Below are 20,785 nucleotides of genomic sequence, written 5' to 3' on the forward strand. Positions count from 1 at the left end.
TTCAATATTAATCATAAAATTAACTACAATTAGATTAATATGTTTTAATTTGTTGGATTAATTTTTTAAATTTCTCATTGACAGCAGCAACTTAGCATCGTAATGCTATCACATCGTGACACTTTCAGGATATTATTACACACGAAAACTATGCATAACTGCTTTTCTTGTGTGTCAAAAGATCATTTTTCAATATTAACTTTAAAGTTAACGTTGTATTAAATTTTTATAACGCATACATACTGTCTTGCAGTCACGAGAGGAGGCCTTGTTCTCTCTGACACCTAATCTCAGTGAGATCTTATCTTGTGGTTGTCAGACAGTATGTCAGTGAATTTTCATAGAAATACTATCACGTTGAGATACTTTTAGGATATTACTGCACACGAAAACTAGCCATAACTGTATTCTTTAAGTATTAATAGATAATATATAATGAATGTTATAACATCTTAAATAAATAAATACACACTGTTGAGTGGTTACAATAGATAGTTTTGTTTAATAATGATGAATATTCATGAAACAAGTTTCGAATATTCATAAAAAATAACTTGAGCGATATTATATATATTGAGTATATATATATATATATATATATATATATATATATATATATATATATATATATATATATATATATATATATATATATATATATATATATATATATATATATATATATATATATATATATATATATATATATATATATATATATATATATATATATATATATATATATATATATATATATATATATTGTAAAATTTTGCAAAAGATACATATTACCTCATATTTATTAAATGTAGCAAATTAAATTTCCATAAAATTAAGAGAACCCTATCCATAGTATTAGTTGAGCTAAAATTATTGAACTTATACCATAGCGTAAATTACCGTGCAATTGTTCAAACACACAAGAATCTAGTGTATATTTGATTCGTTTGCTTATTTTTCACAGTTTTTTATTTTGATATAGATATTTTGATTATAAATAACAAATAAATAGTAAGAAATCATCGTAACCTTAATAACTCGTTTTTTTACTTTAACTATTAAATAGTTACTACTGTTACGGGCTAAAATAGTAGCCATTGATATTCTCTTAAGAATCATCGGTATGCGGAATCCAGACAACCAACAGTAAATTATCATCATCTACCTAAACTGTTGAATATTCATGAAAAAGAGAAAGTGTCATCTGAGTCTTTCTTTCTTTTTATCGATATACGCCCAAAAAACAAGAATATGACATGAATAATCGGAGAATATTACGGCATTGTTCACAAAACAACGAATTTAAAAAGTCACGTGATTAGAGTGAGTTTTAAAAAACTGTTTCGAACTATCTTAGATTTTAAGAATTAAACCGGAGAACATTTTGTTGGAGTTACACGAATACTTGAACCTGCCTCATTCGGATATAGGGATTGCAAATCTGAAATTAGTTTTGTTTCTAACAGTACAGATTTTTTAATGGCATTTTTAATCCTTTATTGCAGAAATGTACATGCTTAAAAACGTTGTATGTAACAAGGGATCGCGTAAATGTTGTGACAAACTTCTCGGAGAGTTAAGACACATCATCCGGATTAAAGTTGCATAGGAAACCATGGCCGACAACACCCGGAAATATTGTCGTAAGTCAAGAGGCCCTTTCCTATTGTTACCTCTTCAGAATCACGCTAAAAAACAGTTTATAATAAGGGTAGCGACCCTAGCGGCATATGACGACATCTCCAGGCATGGATTTCTATGCAATTTCATTCCTGAAACTATGTGTCCAGAAGCTTGTCGCAACATTACTGTGACCATTGTTATATATACATATAAATTTTAAACTTGTACATTTCTACAATTAATAAACTAAAAATGCCTTTAAAAAAAAAAAACTTGGAGAAGGAAACAGATTGCAGATTAAAAATTAACGACACGAAAGCATCTAAGATCTGTTTAAAACTCTCATGCAACAGAAAGAGAGAAAAAAATTTCGCAGTGTGTTATAAATAGAATTTAATTTTAAAAAAAACTATTGAACTCTAATAAATATTAAAAATATGTTAAATATTAAATGTATGTTAAATATTAAATGTAGTATAATTAATAAATTCATTAGTTAAGCGAAACTGAAAAAATATTGCCCGTTAAAAAGTGAAGCTCCTTAAATTCATGTACCTTTAACAAGAACTATACTTCTCCTAAACATCATAAATTTTTAACTGTCGATGGGAAGTGATTTTATCACCTGATTAATTCTGCTCTCTGCCAAGAAGCAGTATTTGTCCCAATGAAGTTAACCAGGTCCGAATCCCAGCTGTAACTGGCTAATACGAATTCTGCTTCCGGCTTGCACCGATCGCAGTACTAACGTAAAATATCCTCTGTGGTAAAAATCATAAAAACCTCTCACGGTTAGCCGTCAGGCTAACTGTAAGAGGTTTTCATGATTTTTTTATCCTAATGCAGCTTGGTTCCATTAAAAAGTTCTTCACGATAGCTAGTTTGTCCTAATGTACGATCCAAGAAATCCCTTGTCTTCTGGATTGGGTCCAAAATTACAAAGCTACGTAGTTGAACATTGACAGTCATAAGCTCAAAATTGGGTCGGCTGTTCATCGCTTGTTATAAGATGCAAAACAAAGAGTATATGGGCAATTCTCCACGCTAGGTAAAATTCTGAAAATCCCTTCTACATTCCCACGAAAAAAACTCGTCCTAAAAATCATATTAATGTTAGGTAATAAGATCAAGGATTTTTTTTTAACAAATCAAATTCAATCTTAAAAAACATTGCGGTTGTAGAAGATTAATTACAAAAACCACTTACCAAGAAGAGCAGATAAATCTGGTCCTGACAAAGCGTCAACAGCCACTCTCATAAGCCGCATTCCTTTTGGCAGTGCTTGTACCAATTCTGTTATGCTCTCATCCATTATCAACGGCAGTGTATTCGATACCAGCTCTTGAACACTAAATGGAATAAGAAGAAAATAATATTACAAAACCCAAAAATAATTTTTCTCCGATTTTTCTAAATTTTTTTCTTAAATAATTTTACTATGAATTAGTGTCAAATAAAAATTACGAAACACTGAGCTCCTAATATATATATATATATATATATATATATATATATATATATATATATATATATATATCTGAAGAGCCAAAAAAACTGGTATACCTGCCTAATATTGTGTAGGGCCCCCGCGAGCACGCAGAAGTGCCGCAACACGACGTGGCATGGATTCGATCAATGTGTGAAGTAATGCTGGAGATAATTGACACCATGAATCCTGCAGGGCTATCCATAAACTAGTGGGAGTAAGAGGGGGTGGAGATATCTTCTGAACATCATGTTGCAAGTCATCCCAAATATCCCAGCGATGTCGTAGATTTGATGTTTTACCGGATTTCCGATACTCACGGTATACTCGTGAAATGGTCGTACGTGAGAATCCAAATTTCATTGCTATCTCGGAGATGCTATGCTCCATCTCCCGTGCGCCGACTATAACACCACGTTCAAACTCACTTAAATCTGTATAACCTGGCATTGTAGCAGCAGTAACCGATCTAAGAACTGTGCGATGTGATGTGTGAATAGGTGAAATCTCGGCTTTTGGCGCGAAGCGCCACATACCGATTCATCGAATCTGTTGAGTCATAAGTTAGATAAGTCGAAATAGTTCATAGGTAATATGATATTGAAGAGAATATGTCCTTATAGTGGTGAGTCATTTCAGGAAAAGGGAGATCATCACTGGGAAGTGGAAGACCCCTTTAGCAGAGTTTGTAGTATACTAAGCACCTCTTGGTCCTTCATGAGCTCTTGCAGTTCTTTCATGAGTGTCACAAGGCGATGAGCTGATGTTGCAGGAGTATGGGCTTTAGTCTGGGTTTTCCTTCTACTGGGGCGGGCCTCGCACCCAGAGAAGTTTGAGGTATGGTCCTTTTTACAGTTGCAGCATGCAGCTGGAGAGTCTTTGCTTTTTTTACACTGAAATGAATAGTGGCCACTGGCGCACTTCATACATCTTGGCTCGGAAGTGCAGGTTCGCTGTGAGTGACCGAAGCCTTGACAATGGAAGCATTGTATCGGCCCCCGGCCGCCTCTGAATTTCTCCACACTGATCGGAATGTCCTTAATGAATTCGATGTGGAAGATCTTCATGTAGTTAGCTATCTCAGGTAAGATGATGAAGTGGCGAAGATGAAAGTGGGAGTGGCCTATAGGCCCCTTCCACTCTCTTCTTGAACTGAACAACTTTCAGGATTTCTAGATTTTTGTTTCCCTAATTCAAGGGAAATAATGTCCGAATTAAAGTCCAACGGAAGCCCTCGGATGAGAACTTTTAGATTCTTGGGTGGCTGAGCATTCTGAACATTGGTGCGTGGCTCGGGATCTTTTTCTGTGTTCTCTTCCTGTGTTTCCATTGGGGTTGACGTAGAATTCACCGGTGGAGTTAGAGGATAAGAAGGAGGATTTGTAGGTTTTGTTGAGTCTACATCAGTTGTTTTCCTCTTCTTTTTCCCTCTTTCTCTTTTTGGTGGTTGATTCCATAGCAATTTCAGCCTGGGATTCTGTCTCTGAGGCCGAGGCCTCCTCACTTATCTCCAAATTTTGAGTAGTCTCTGTATCCTTAGTTGAAATCTCAATCTGTGAATTAAGCACACTAGGCTCAGGCGGTGGCTCTTGTTCCATTAGTGACTGAAGGGCCTTCTCCTTTTCATTGCAGATTAGCCAGGCACTATTACTAAGAACTGTGCTAAACACTCGTTGTCTTATATACGCGTTGCCGATCGCAGCGCTGTACTTTGATTGGCTCCATACTCCTTTATTTGTATGCTTATGCCTGTACCAGTTTTTTTGGCTCTTCAGTGTATATATATATATATATATATATATATATATATATACATATATATATATATATATATATATATATATATAACATAAAAGTAAATATAACATGTTATATTTACTTTTTATGATCTATTTTTATGTAGTTATTTTAAAAAAAATTTTTGAGTGCTCCTCACACTATTGTATTAATATATTTTGCTTTGGCTTTATTGATACAATATCAGAAAGCACTCTGTTTTGCGGATATAATCGTGTGGGCTGAAGAAAAGATTATATCTTTTTTTCCGGTTTTTTTTTCCGGTTTTTTAATTAACATTTCACTTTTTTTTTTTTTTTTTTTAAATAAAATGTTGTTTGTTATTTTTTAACTTATTATTTCCCACCCCCTTTTTTTCATATGTCTATAATTTTTCTTTGTTTTATTCTTCATTTTGAACTTATCTAATGAGTGCTGTTTACTTGCAGCTTAAGCGCAATAAATGATACTTATTGTTTTTCTTAACTTTCTTAGTGTTTCCTTGTATTTATTTATTTATTATATATATATATATATATATATATATATATATATATATATATATATATATATATATATATATATATATATATATATATATAAATATATATATATATATATATATAAATATATATATATATATATATATGTATATAAATATATATATATATATATATGTATATAAATATATATATATATATATATATATATATATATATATATATATATATATATATATATATATATATATATATATATATATATATATATATATATATATATATATATATATATATATATATATATATATATATATATATATATATATATATATATATATATATATATATATATATATATATACTAGCTGACCCGGCAAACGTTGTTTCGCCATATGAATTATTTCTAGAGTATGAAAATATATCTTATTTATTGTAAGTGTGGTATATGAGTGAGAGGCATGGAGCGCTGTGACATGGGGCATAAGAGGCATGGAGCGCTGTGAACGATGACGGAATGTGAAACAACACACCAAATAATAGTTTTTCTTTAAATGTATTGTAACTTTTTTTATAAATTATATATACAACGAATTCTGAAAATATTAGTCAACAATGTTAATCTCTTAGTGCAATGGAGTGTACAATATTTTTTGCCATTCCATCTTTAGCTAACACAAATAAGCTGGATGGTTTGCCCACTCGAGAGCATGCCACGTATAAATTGTCTGTGTGAAAAACATGGTGTGCTGAAATCTAAGACACATAAAGACATTCTTTGGCCTTGTCAATGCAAATGCCAATCTAATGGGGATCTGATTGCGTTTTAATGGAATTGGCACATGTGTGGGTATAACAGGTATTCGTGAAAGTAATATACTTTCACCCCGGAATTTGTCATTGAAAATAATGACTTCGATAACATTGTTCATAAATTCTTTAACGACTAATCGCGTGCCGTTGCGCACCCGTGGTGGGTCCAAATTAAGAAGCAAAATAACTGGAGATCCAAATTTGAGTTTTAAATTATGCGGTAGTATGCCTGGTAAATCCAATGAGTTTAAAAACTCTGTTGGAAAATTTGCAGCTTCAATAGGATCGCAAACTGTATCAACGGATTTATATGTCACCAAGTTACCTGGCAATAACTGTTGTATCTTCAGATTCAATTCGTTGACGTCCACATTTTTTTCTGCTAAAATCGCCCTTTCTGCCAGTGAACATCGGGAAATATTAGGTTAATGAGAGCATCTTGTAAATCAATGATTGTGCAGAAATCGTCCGGTAATTTTATGCATCCAGTCTCATCCTTAGTAACTTTTTTATCACCGATATCTAACAATTATTTTGAGAATGTTTCAGCAGATGGATCTTGAAGCATTTGGACGTGCATATTTACTTTTAGTTGAACATTTTCAACATTACTCCATAGTGGAGATGATTTCAAGCAAGCATTGATCTCATGAGCGCACGTTGAACGCGGAATGACGGTAAGTGTTTGTCTGAAATCACCTGAACTGCCGCCAAATAATTTGTCATTGTTTATTATATCTTTCAATGTCCTGTTTCCTCAAGCGAATGTTTGTGTGCCATAGTGCATTCATCCCAGATGATAATTTTACAGTGTTTCAACACTGTAGCCATAGAGCCATAGTAGCTTCATTGGAGGTGATGTACCGGCCAATTTGGAACAGCGTTACTTCATCGTTGTTATTCACTGGAAGAGCAGTCACGTTGGTATTTTCAACTCGAAATACTGCCATATCACTGCCTTTATTCACATACTTGCAAATATATTTGATGTTCTTCTTTTAAGGGCGAGCATAAGTATTAGAGTTCAATATGACTTGTTGCAACGTGCGTGAATATTGTATTTGATTTATCATGTTCCAATGTCTAGTTTGGATTGGAATATGATTAAATAAAGATATATTTAAAATATACGTTAAATCTGTCCAAAAAATGAAAAAAAAATTAGTTATAAACCTATTCTCAGACCTACTGAATATACATATAAAGCATCATCAAAATCGGTCGAGCCGTTTAGGAGGAGTTTAACCACTAAAACTGTGACAAGAGATTTTTATATATATATATATATATATATATATATATATATATATATATATATATATATATATATATATATATATATATATATATATATATATATATATATATATATATATATATATATATATATATATATATATATATTTACTCGGTGTGTGTAAGTGGGTGTGGGTGCATATTAAATCAATAATAAAATGTTAAATCATAAAATTTACTACTCTACATACATAAATAAAAATGTTCTGATGTATGGGAAAAAGTTGGCAGGCATGCGACTAAAAAACATCTCATTCATTAAGCTAAGAATTGTTTTCAAATTATGACATTTGCGATATTTTAAAATCAAATATAGATATGAATATTAATAAAACAGTGTGTATTAATAGTGTATTGTATAAAAAGCAAATTTTAAAAAAAAAATTGTCCATTTGGTGACCTCTTATTTCAATGTTTTCAATGACAACAGATATTTTGCTTGTTCAAAATGATCCTTGTATGTAGGAATGCTCACCTTGATCCCTTGTATGTAGGAATGCTTTCGTATTCAGATTTATTTTGGCACTCGTCAATGTTACAGATCATTGACTGTACGAATGATACAACTCCAGCTGACGGTAGAGCCCAAGCCTTGTAATGACCTGTTAAGAGAAATTCATTAAAAGTACAAATCCCATGATAATAGTAAATAATACAAATGAGTAAATAAGTAAGATGAAGTAGATGATACAAATAATACGATTCTAACTTGCCATTGAAGTCATCTATAAAAACAACCATAACCTTTTACCATAGCAACGATAAGCTTATATGATACAGCAATATATCCCCTTTGCTGCAGATAGGTGACTCTAATAGGCAGGTTACACGCTGAGGGAGCAATCGGTAAGTAAGAGGCACAGGAGAGGCAGATTCCCTTAATTTTACATTAGCTTGCTCAAATCGCCTCTGCGCATCTTGATGCAAAACTATAGGAATTCGCCAGCTGTGTGCCTAATTCTTACCGTTGGCTTCCTCAGTGTGTGTCCTGCCTAAGTCCCCTCATGACTGTCAACTGTAAAGAATTAGCCACTCTGAATGTTAAAATTTTTATATCTTACTTAGAAAAACTAACAAAAAGATGTCTTACATGTTTGTTGAGCCACTGGTGGAATTGCAATCCGTGTAGACATCACAACAAGAAAAATAGCCACGGGCCAAAGTAATTCCAAAGCCAAAATTATCTGAAAAATAACTTAGGTTATTGCTTATTCAAATAACAGCTATTGATGTTTTACAATATTAATAAAATATCATTATTCCTTAACACTTTTAACTGCCACTTCAGGCTAATTCACAGAAGGAAAAGTTTTGGAAATGAAAAAAAATTATCATGGGTTAATATTTATTCTTTATCTTTAAATACAAACAAATTGAAATGAATGAGTTGACAAGGAATGAAGCAAATTGAAATTTGTTTTATTCCTTGATTATTAGAAAACCTTTGTTTAATTGTTGTTATTTTTTGTAAGCTCTTTTTTTGTAATTCCCTGATTAAGTAATGTGCAGTGTTCTATATCAGGCCCGGCTAGCTTAAGGAAAGATGTATGATCAACTTAGGTGTATCTTGCTTTAAAAACAATAAATTGACCTTTTTTTATTCCTCTTTTCAGATCAAGAGGTGTTTGGAAAATCTTGGTTTTTTAATGTATGTCTGTAATTCATTGTTAATACATATTTTAATACATTAATGCATACATTAATATTTAATGCATTGTTAATGCATTTGTAATGCATACTAAAACGGTAGCTATGAGAAAAGAAAATTTTTAATCAATTGAAACTTGTTTTATAATGAATATATTGCCACAATCAGGGCCGGATTAACCTATAGGCACACTAGGCACGTGCCTAGGGACTACGAAAAACTTGGGAGAAAAAAATTTGTTGACAAAAATAATTTAGCTTTAAAAACAACAAGTGTATTTTGCACAAAATTATGAAGATACAAATAAAAATATAATATTTTTCGGTAATAAATTATTTTGCAGAATCTTATGATCTAATATATTACTTTTTTGCGATTTTTGGATTCAACGAAATCTTGTATTATGCTGTCGAATTCCAAACTACGCAAAATGTCGTTTTCAATAGACATAAGTGCGAGCGATGCCAAACGATCTTGATTCATTGTTGAACGCAAATAATTTTTTATCAATTTTAATCTGGAGAAAGATCTTTCTCCTTCTGCATTTGATCCAAGAATCGAGAAATATATTCTTAATGCAATGTGAACGTTAGGAAAAGTATTCACAAGTTTATCTTTAGTTTGAGCCTTCAACATTTCTTGTGCAGATTTATGTTCATATAAATTTGAAAATAGTAAAACTTCATCTACAAAGTTTTTCTCTAAATCGGATGAGTAAATTTTCACCAAATTTTGCGCTTTTAGTTTAATCTCAGATTCTGACAAATTTTTGTGTAATTTCCTTGTAATTCGGGTTCGATAAAACATCGATTAATGACACTTTTTGGTCGATCCAGAAAACTGCGAAATTCAGACATCCGGGATAGCGATGGTCCCGAGCATCCCAGATAATTGGTTCTCTACTGTATAAATATTTCTTGTAATTAATCTCACTATCAATTTTACTGTTTTCTTTGCTGGTTTGTTGTTGTATTGTTGACGTGAAGTGTTTACATAGTTATCGATCGAACTAATCATAATGGTATTATCGATATCAACTGCAATATCGGCAGTATGTCGGTATTACAGATAAAGTTCAATAAACAAATTCGTAAATAAAAATCCATATTAATAAAAATGTATAAAAAAAAAATATGCAAGAAAATTTTAGCATATATTTTGAAAAGAGGGGAGGAGTTGGGGAAGGAGGGGAGGGCACAAAAACGGCTATGCCTAGGGCCTACGGAGGGTATAATCCGGCTCTGGCCACAATGCACATGTTGAGTTTATAAATAACTTGCACGATCGTGCAGGCTGGGTTTAAAAAGGTTATAAAATGACATTCTCATTCGCTTTTAAAGATTCTTCAGAAATCTAAATAGCGATTTGAAAAAAGGCGTTTATTGGACTACCTATTTAATTTTAAAGGTTCATACAAGTGAAACAAAGATGTGCAGCGCAACAACAACTCACCGGTTGCCTGAGACGTAAAGCAACATTTCGCCTTAACAGCAGCCGCACTTGATTGAATATTTCCATCTTTTAGGTCAAATAATTGACCTCCCACTCTTCCTACACTTCAATCTTTACTTTCTTTTTCGAACTGCATCTGAAAAAAATGAAGAACAATCACATTGACGCATCTTTTTCCTCTTCATAAAACGATGAACAAAAGCAATCTTTGTATAGCACTTGAAGAAAGTGGTATTTGCATTTTATTTTTTTTAATCATTTGTTTGCTTTTAAAATTACCTCTGTGTTAACAGCTTGAGTGATAGCATTATATTTTTAGATGAATATTTAGGTTAGGAAAGTATTCTAATGACACATAAAAGGCGTGAGAAAAAATTTAATGCATTTTATTTGTTAGATAGATTGATCAGATGTAAATTACTTTTCATGCTACGCCTGTAATTTTCAATGTTTGTTTGATAATACTCCTTTTAATTGCTGTATAAAACACCTACATAATACAAAACAATATTTCATTTGTTTATTAAATAAATTACTTTCATTAAATAAATTATTTTTATTAAATAAATATACAACTTCTTTATAATTTAATTTCTAGGGAACTATTCGACCGATTTCGCTCAAATTTTGTATATTGCTATATAAATTTACACACTTTAAAATGATGCAAAAAATTGCTCACCTTAATTTTAAAAAAATTTCCACTATTAAATAAAACAATAAAAAAATATTAAACATTCACTAAAATTTATTTTTTGCGAGGAATCATCTTTAAATTAACGTATTTCATAATTGTGTGTACAAATTTTTCAATTCGCTTAAAGAGTATTTGAAATATGGCGAAATACGCAAAAATTAAAGTCGACATTAAGAAGTCCAAGCTTTGGATCGCTCTCCTGACCAAACTATGGGGAACATATTTCCAAGATTGAGGCTACCCTTTGTATTTTGGAGATTAGAAATCCAAATGAAAATAATAAAAAGGTATATTTATTCAGAGAAAGTACGTTTTTGTGTATGTCGTAACTTAAAACATCACTAATTAACTTAAAAGTGCACTAATTAATTTACATATTTGAAGTTACCCTCAGGAACTATTAAGATTGAGATCTAGAGCGTGATGATCCGATCATTAAATCAAAAGTTATTCAGGGTGGTCCGTTTCTTTTGGAGGCGGGGGACGCACTGTATATCCAAGGTTAGTATAGCATATCTGCCATCTTCTACGCTCTACCAAAAAGTTCTTTTCCTAGTAGTACTGAATTAAAGTTATAATAAAGAGAAATATTTGATTTAATTTTATCCACCATTTAAAACACAATTAGATAAGATAATAAAATAAGATAAATCTTCCAGAAAATCCGGTATGAATATGTATTTCCATTATCTTGATCAATTCTTGTATAAATAATCATTGAACGCTAAAAATTATAAAAGGCATTTATTAAAAATTCAAAAATAATAAAATAAAATTTAAAAACTTAATGTACTTAGTTAAATTTTAATGTTCAAAATGAGTCAAATTAATTACTTTTTAACAAGAACATGATATTATTAGTCTAGATTTAACTTACATATTTCCTTACATATATTTCTGAGTGTTACTAAATAATTTATTGCATATTATCTGCTTGTAACAATATTTGAAAAACTTAAACTTGAAATATGTCATCGGGTTTATTTAAACAGCTGAATAAGGGGATTTCTTAATAAAATAATTTCCGGTGCATGCAAAGGTTGAAAATTATTATGTTTGGTATTTAGATCTATTATGTCACTTTTTTAATAATAATTGTTTTGTCAATCGCTTTAACTTTAAAAGTGAGTAAATTTAATGTAGAAAGCAAATATTAATTAAAATATTCTTAATTTAATGCTTCGTATAAATTATTGCACACCTTGTTGGCTGTTTTTTTTTTTTTTATTACCTTAATTTTCAAACGTTTTCCTATAAACTGCATGTTATCGTCACGATTCACAACCATGTCGTTGTTCATTTACATAACATTTTTTGTTTTAAAATAGCCTGCAATGGAAATTTGGTATTCCTTAAGCGTCATTTTTACCAGCTCTGTTAGCAAATAAAGAACACGATCTTTCGATATATTATTAAATCGAGAGATAAGCAATTTATTCATCTAATCTTAAACTGCCATAACTTTCGACTTAGTCGACAAGATAATTCTACCTCCTTTTGTTCTTGTCAACAAGCGATAGAAGAAAACCGAATCGACCTAATCTTCAACAATCTTCACGCAATTTTAGACGTGATCTCAATGTCGAATTCCATGCCGCGAAATATTCTGTTCCGCAAATGGAAACCAGGTCGCGATTTTTTCCCCTTCTCTATTTTTTTTTATTCCACAATTCTTTTTTTCCCCTCCAAATATCACTTCACTTTAGAAAATGAAAACGAAACAACGAGTATGTTCGATGTAGGTTAAACACATAGTCTTCGGGGCTTATAGGAGCGACGTCACGTGGTGCACGAAAGAGAACTTGAACAGCAACTATTGAAAATATTTTTTAAATCCCATATCCCCCCTTGGTGTATTAAAGAATGAATATAGGTGAAAAAGCTCATTCTTTTTTTCCTCCCTAGCCATATCTTTTTAAATTAGTGTTCTATTTAATATTTTTTACAGTTTGAAACATTAGTGCTTTATGAAAAGTCATGTGATTGAATTTCATGTGATTTCTAATAGGTTAATTTATTATTATTGCTTAAGTTAACCCTTTGTAAGGCAGTATATTCTCGTATTGGTATGTTAACCCTTTCTACGGCCGTGGTAAGTATACTTGCCACCAAATTTTTAAGTCCATTAAGAACTTTTTTACCACTTTTAATGTAGGTTTCCATTTGTTAATAACTTCAACTTTCTTGAAGTGCGTTTGAATAAAATTGGTAATCATTTGACAGTTTAAGAAAACTTATAAAAGCTTTAAAATACATAATTCCTTTTGAAGTCTGTAGCAGTTATAAAATTCATATTATCAATAACGAAAATAAAAGTCAATAAGTTCCCAATAGGTCGCGGCATATACTTACCACCAAAAAAAAAAAAATGGCATTAAAATTTAGATTAATTTTTTATAAGCTAAATGATTTCTTTTTTTCTAATATCAATTACTATTCTTATATCAATTTTAATTCCAAAAATACTTTAATTTACCTTTACTAGAAATAAATGGCCCATTAAAGGGTTAAAATATTTTTGGTACTGAGGTAGGTACATAGAAAGAAATTCATTTAGCTTATTATCTGAAATCATTTTTGATTTTTAAGGTAGCTATTTTATTTACATCGCACTAGAGCTGTACAATGTGCTTGGCGATGGTCAGGAAAACATCCCAGAGGGTGATCCGAAGACATGCCATCACAATTTTGATCCTCTGCAGAGGGGATGGCCCCTCCACTTTGGTAGCCTAACAACCTGCGAGAGAAGTCGAGCACTTTACGGTAGAACAGTTTAACGAAGACCGATACCGTGCACCCTCGGTCATTACGTCGACTGATCAAAGTGATCACTCGCTTACTGATCACAGTCATTGATGTTTGACTTCGGTGTTCTACTGGGAACCATGCTACGATCTATCCACTGCGGGACTTTGATTTTTAAGACTAATGCACTTGGAAAAAATTAAACACTGGCGTTGATTTTCTTGTAAAGAAGCTGAAAATTTCTTAATATTATATTCCACTGTCGAATTAAAATTTCTTATCCACCCTTTCGGATCTAAATATTTTTACTTAGAGAAAATGAAATATTCTGATAGCTGCAAGCATAATCTATTTATACATAAATGAATGTCTATATAATAACAAGCATAAATGTGTGTGTTCGTTATAGACTCCTAAACCATCCGACCGAAAGCTATGAAACTTGGCATACAGATAGTTCAAAGCACAAGGAAGGTCACTGTCGAGATTCAAACATTCTACGACAATTCGTTCTAGCGGGATGAGCGAAACACGAAATGGAATTTTCTGATTGGTTAATCGTTAGCCATTATCTTAAATTTAACGATTCAATTTTTCACATATTTTAAAGATAACATCAGTGATAATCGCTAGCTTATAGCACTATGCTATCAAAAAATAGTTTATTGAGCGTATTTAAATATTTAATTATTTTAGATTCGCTTTGTCAAATTCAATGAACATTACCTGGTAGCACATGTGGAGATAATATTACTTGAAATTGTATAGAAGAATTTTATTGAAGATTTTTAAATTGTTCAGAAATATTTATTTGTATAGAAGAACCGCTAGAAATCGCCAAGAAATTAGAATATTCAATGCTAGAGGTAAATATGACCTTCTTTATGGATATGAGAGAAGTTACTGCAATAAAAATAACGAGAAATAGCTTTAAGTATTTATAACAATAGTTTAAGAAGTACATATCAAATGGCTCCATGAAATGTAATGCATAAATTCTAAGAAAAGAAAAACAAAAAGACAAGTTTTAAATTGGAACTCTCAGGACAATAGAAAAAAGAGAAAGACTTAAAATTACTTATCACAGGGCGGTTATAAATGAATTGAAAACAATACACATCTATAATGATGCTTTCTATAACATGGCATGTTGGACAGATTTTTCCAGTTGATCTAATATTATCGCCTTCTTTCTACTATGCCATACGTACCAGAGAAGTGAGAACAACGATATATATATATATATATATATATATATATATATATATATATATATATATATATATATATATATATATATATATATATATATATATATATATATATATATATATGAAAAACCTTTGCTTCCAATGAGGAAAAACCTATTGCAAATGCTATCGAATATGGAATTTGCGTAGCTATTAGAAATTACGTTCATACGTTTCAATCACTCTTTCGCTCAAACAGGAAGTTTGTTCGATGTCTTTCAATTTCTGCGGCTTCTCACTAGCTCAGAAGAAAATAGCCTTTCAAGTGTATTAGTTAATTGTTTAACCTTGAACTAGAATACTTTTTTTAAACATGAGTTTTAACCGGAAGTTTATTTTTCTGGAAAGTTTGTCACGAAATATTTACTCTTTACTTTCGTTAGAAGAACTAAGTGAAAACATTATCGTCTGCGAAACAATTAAAAAAAAACGATGTTTCAGTAAGTAAAAATATGTTTGAATAGATAACATTTAAATTATTGATTAAAATACAATCTTGAAACCCAAGCAAATAAGATCAAAAGTTTATTTACTAAAAATATCAAACGAAGAGTAAAATCGGTGCAGTTTTAAGTATCGAATTTGTAATCGAGGAAACATTTGTACTTTATATTTCAAAAACCACAGCTAGAAACGTAATTAAAAATCTTCAGTATATTTCTACTGAAGACAAGTTGGATATAAAAACAAAGCAAATGAAATATTTCGGTATCTTTCGGAAACAAAACTATTTTCGTTTACAGATTCAACCTAGACGCGTGTAATTAAATGCGAAGTTAAAATACTGTTAATATTTACAATTAATATTTGTTATTTGTATGAACATAAGGCCGACGTGCATATTAAAAAGCCGTGATTAGACAAATTTCTTACGGGTCTTTGTTGATATTAAAACAAAATGGCTTATTAAATTTAAGTTAAGTTTCTCTACAAGAGATAATAATGTTAAGTTTAATAGTCAAGTGATAAGAATGTGAAGTTTTATAAATGTGAAGTTGACTAAATGCAGCGCCATATCGCACATCGAATTTGTTGAAATATATTATGTTTATCGTCCACATCATTTACTTACCTTAACCTTGTAACCGTCATATATTTTTGTTTTGTGTACCTGGCAACTTCGATGCAAGTTAGTTTGTTTACATGGATGCATGCTTGTCTTTGGGTTAAGTAAGATATATATAGCGAAAGAATTGAAATGCTTGTGAAAAAATCTTTGTGTAAGAGTATAGAATGTGTCATTTAAGAGAATTGATACTTGACGGGCTTGGCTTACATGAAATAGAATGAAAAGAACAGTTGCTAACATAAACAAATACCACTATTCAACAACCTATCAGGATTGAGGCATCCACATTGCGTCACTTGCAGGTGTCCTATTGCTTTATAGCAGTATTGTCCAACTGGCGGTCCGCGGGCCGCATCTGGCCCGCCAGCACATATTGTGCGGCCTGCCAACTTCTTATTCAGGCTGATCGCCCTCAGTTTTCCCATTAAAATGTAAGCAAATTGTTTTATAATCCTTCTGTTCCATTGTTTTATAATTAATAATTCAACTATTAATTGTTATTGTATAAGAGGTCAGAGGTTATTGTTCAACTTTTTCAAACTGCGGCCCGCCAGGTGATCAGTGACCGGAATTCTGGCCCGTGGGCTCTTTGCAGTTGGACAGCCCTGCTTTATAGTATATGCTGTTGTGTACTATGGAAATATTTGCTTTTGACAACAACAAAAATCAGGAACGCAATTTTATTTATTCCAATTAACATATTACCGGCAAGTTAAGGGATTGAGATATTTTATACAATAACTATGTTATAAATATGCCTCAAAATTGAAAAGCATGTATGAAATAATTTAAATTTGTACTAAAGCTACAGTATGGTAACATTCGTTTGATACTTTCTTTTTTAACAAGGTTTAACCGTTTAAATGGCAATTTCAGTTTTTAGCTTTCTACCATTTTTTGAAATATTTTATTGAATCCGGGGCAGTTGACATCCCTAGTATTGGTTTTATTAGAATGTTTAATTTTGAGATTTCAATATTTATTATTTATTTAATTAAAAGATAAATGTTTCACTATTTTTCTTCACACAGTCACTTATTTCTAATTGCCAGAAATAAAATATTACGCAATAAAGGATTAAACTATGAAATTTCGCTCAGTGTGAATTATTTTTCAAGCATTATAAAAACATTAAAAATCAAGAATTATAAAAGCTTAAAACAAAATGTATCTTTTTCAAGAATTATAAAAACATATCATTTCATATTTTTCAATAAATCTTTCAATTATAAATTGAATTAAAACTCTTTTAAAATCAGTAAAATAACCATAAATTTAATTACCTGCTACAAAAAAGTTTTTTTTTAAAAAAAATCTTGCTATTATCAGATTTGCAGCAAAGAGTTTACAAAATTCTTTTAAACAACATGAATTCTAGAATCTTCTCCCCGAAAAGATTTTTCTGCGAGTCTCACGAAAACAAACTCAATTCAATTTACGAACTACTCAAAATAAATACTAGAAACAGTACATTATCAGGTGGGTAAATATTGTACTGATTTTATAAATTTCTTAGCAAAATTATTGCTGACAAACGGCTTTCAAGAGATAGCCACCAACAATAAATACGTGAAGAAAAACGATAAAAATCACTTCGTTAATTTATAAAAAAAGTGGTTTAATTGCTTTATGCTCTTGGTAAAGATAAATAACTCATCGTGCTACTAAAACAAAAGAAATTATTGTACTCGAAAAAATCTTTTGTCAGTTTTAAGTAACTTTATAATTGTTCTACATTACATTAGTCGTCAATCATTTCTTTATAAATTACAATCACAAATGCTCTAACGTTTAAGAATTAAGGGGGGGGGGAATTTTCAGAGCAATCGAACTAAAGCAAAGCGTCCAAAGTTTTCTCCAAATTATCATAAAATGTATTTCATGTTTCTGAAAAGTTCTCATGAAATATTACAGATTGTCACAATATTTTGATATTAACATTCTGGGGGTTTTCTGTCAAGTAATGTAATACCAAGCAGATATCTAGAAGAAAAAAACTGTGTTTGAAACCGCGAAGCTCCGATAATTTTGAAACGCCACTATAACGGTTTTTGAAATCTATTCTCGCAATATATCGTGATTTTTACGTCTTGCTAAGATATTGAATATATAATAATTACCAATAATGCTGCGCATTAATAACACGGGTACAAACGATAGTTATAAATGCAAAATTGATTCAGAATACAATTAAACTACATTTTTTAATAAATTAAAAACAATCAACATTGAATTCCAAAACAGAATCTACAAAACAGAACGCTTATTCAAAAATTCACAAAACTATTTTCACAACTTCACAAAACTATGAAAAAAGTTTCATAATTTCGTAAAAATAGGAACTTTCAGATGAAGTCTGGGCTAATTTTGACTTCTAACGACTTCCGGTAAAAGGACTTACCACAAGGTTTTACCACAAATGTTTGGTAAAGGCCGAAATGAAATTATATTAAAGCATAATTTTGCCTTTTACTAAACCACTTTGACAAATACTTCAGAATTTAGACAAAAATTATGGAACTCTTCTGTACTAACTTTATGCAAGCAAACTTTCGTTTAGCTGCAAATGTTTTGGAAAATTTTACATGGCAAAACTGTTAGCACACTTTGAAAGATCATGCTCGAAGTTTTTAGAAATGGTATCATTTTTACCCATGTAAAATTCGGGTCAACCAAATGTGGTAAGGGGGCTTATAACTTCCTTTGAACAATTTCAAAATCATACTACAAAATTGCAATAGTTATATTAAAGCGCTTTTTCGGATTACAGTGCTATTATAAAAGAAGCTTTTAACTTTCTGTTCTCCTTTTGGTCGATGCAAATTTTACAATTTACATGTTTAATGTTAATTTTATTTTCAAATTTTAAATGGGTAAAAAAAATTAACACCATTTCTAAAAGCTTTAAGCAGGAACTTTCAAGCTGTGCCGAAAGTTTTGCCGTGTAAAATGTTTCAATACATTTTCTGCTAAAAGAAAGATTCTTTTCAATGAGTTAGTAAAGAGTTTTTTCCGGTAAAACCAGATCAGGTAATTTACCAAACTTTGGGCTTTTGCCGTAACGCGTACACGATTGTACAAGTACAGTGGGTAAAAAAGAAAAAAATACAAATATATTAATAAATTAAATACAAATATATTAATAACTAAATAATGGACTACCCTAAATAACTTTTGATCTAATGATTGAATCTTCACGTTCTAGAAATCAATCTTAATGTTTCGAAGAGGTCTTCTTAACTATGATAATTAATTAGTGCATCGATATTTTAATATACAAAATCAGACGCAAAAACGAATAACATATATTTTTTCGACTTTTAAAATATAGGGAGTAGCCCCATACTGAGAAATATTGTCATAATAATGTGGCCATGAGAGCTGTTCAAAGTTTGTACCCTTTAATGTTAATTTTATTTTCTGCGTATTTTATCATATCTCGAGAACTTTTTAAGTGAATTAAAAAAAATTCACGCGCAATTATAAAATCTGTTCATCCAAAGATGATTTCATACAAAATGTAACTTTTAGTAAATGTTTTTTTATTATTTTATTAAACACTAGGTTTACGGGACGCGTCATTTTGACGCATTTCGAGCTTTGTAAGGAAAATTATAAAATCCGTTTGAATTTTTATTTTATCTTTTGTAATGAATTTTAATCATCGATCGAGGTAAATATATATTGAAGGTTATTTTCTTCAAAAGCTTTGAAATTTTCTATGTGGTATACCTATCTCTACGGATATGCGTCAATTTGACGCGATCATAATTTATACAAAATTCTGAGTAAACAAGCAATTATCACATCAATAATAAATAATAATGTACCAACAATATTTCGATTCATTATCCGCTATCGTTATCTCAAATAAAACAAGCGATAAAAAACTGTTGCCGATAAGCAATAATAGAAAGAACAAACGCAGAATGTCAATTAATGTCAGATTTTAAAGGTTTCAGTTGCTTAGTTCGAGTATTGAAACATAAAATGCTAGAATATTTCATAAATATATATCTCATATCTTCATTTTTTTCTTATAGTATACATATACATTGGTTTCTAAGTGCAGAGATGCCAACTGCTCCGGGCATGCCAAAATAATTTAAAAAATGGTAAATAGCAACTAAATAAATTTTGAAAAAATATAAAGTGGTGAATTATCTAAGCCTGCGAATTATTTAGAATTAGTGGTGGATAAAAATCTACTATATTGAATTTATTAAATTAAGAATCACAATTATACGTATTCTTTCACACGTCAAATTGGCGCGTGTTCGTAGAGATAGGTATATAAGAAAAGTACGTAAACCTAGTGATGTATTGGTTCATGAGTCAAATTGATGTGTGTTCGTAGAGATAGGTATATAAGAAACGCCCATAAGCCTGGTGTTAATAACTTTATTTATTTTATAAGAGTTTCAAATTG

The 20,785-nt window shown here is 30.7% G+C and overlaps 1 protein-coding gene across 1 annotated transcript in view; it reads right to left on the reverse strand.

Moving 5' to 3' along the window:
• LOC107441908 (uncharacterized) overlaps positions 1 to 17,788 on the reverse strand; it is a 195,311-nt gene extending 177,523 nt beyond the window's left edge. Inside the window, exons 1-5 of the mRNA XM_087160784.1 lie at positions 17,640 to 17,788; positions 10,596 to 10,731; positions 8,586 to 8,679; positions 7,971 to 8,097; positions 2,831 to 2,973 (exon numbers count right to left, since the gene is read on the reverse strand). Of these exons, the coding sequence (XP_087016910.1) occupies positions 2,831 to 2,973; positions 7,971 to 8,097; positions 8,586 to 8,679; positions 10,596 to 10,661 (430 nt within the window). The 5' untranslated portion in view covers positions 10,662 to 10,731; positions 17,640 to 17,788. The remainder of the gene's footprint in view (positions 1 to 2,830; positions 2,974 to 7,970; positions 8,098 to 8,585; positions 8,680 to 10,595; positions 10,732 to 17,639) is intronic.
• Positions 17,789 to 20,785: the final 2,997 nt, after the last annotated feature.

Source organism: Parasteatoda tepidariorum, chromosome 4 (genome assembly GCF_982258835.1).
Source record: "Parasteatoda tepidariorum strain Cologne lab strain chromosome 4, Ptep-v5.0, whole genome shotgun sequence".
Taxonomy (NCBI): domain Eukaryota; kingdom Metazoa; phylum Arthropoda; class Arachnida; order Araneae; family Theridiidae; genus Parasteatoda; species Parasteatoda tepidariorum.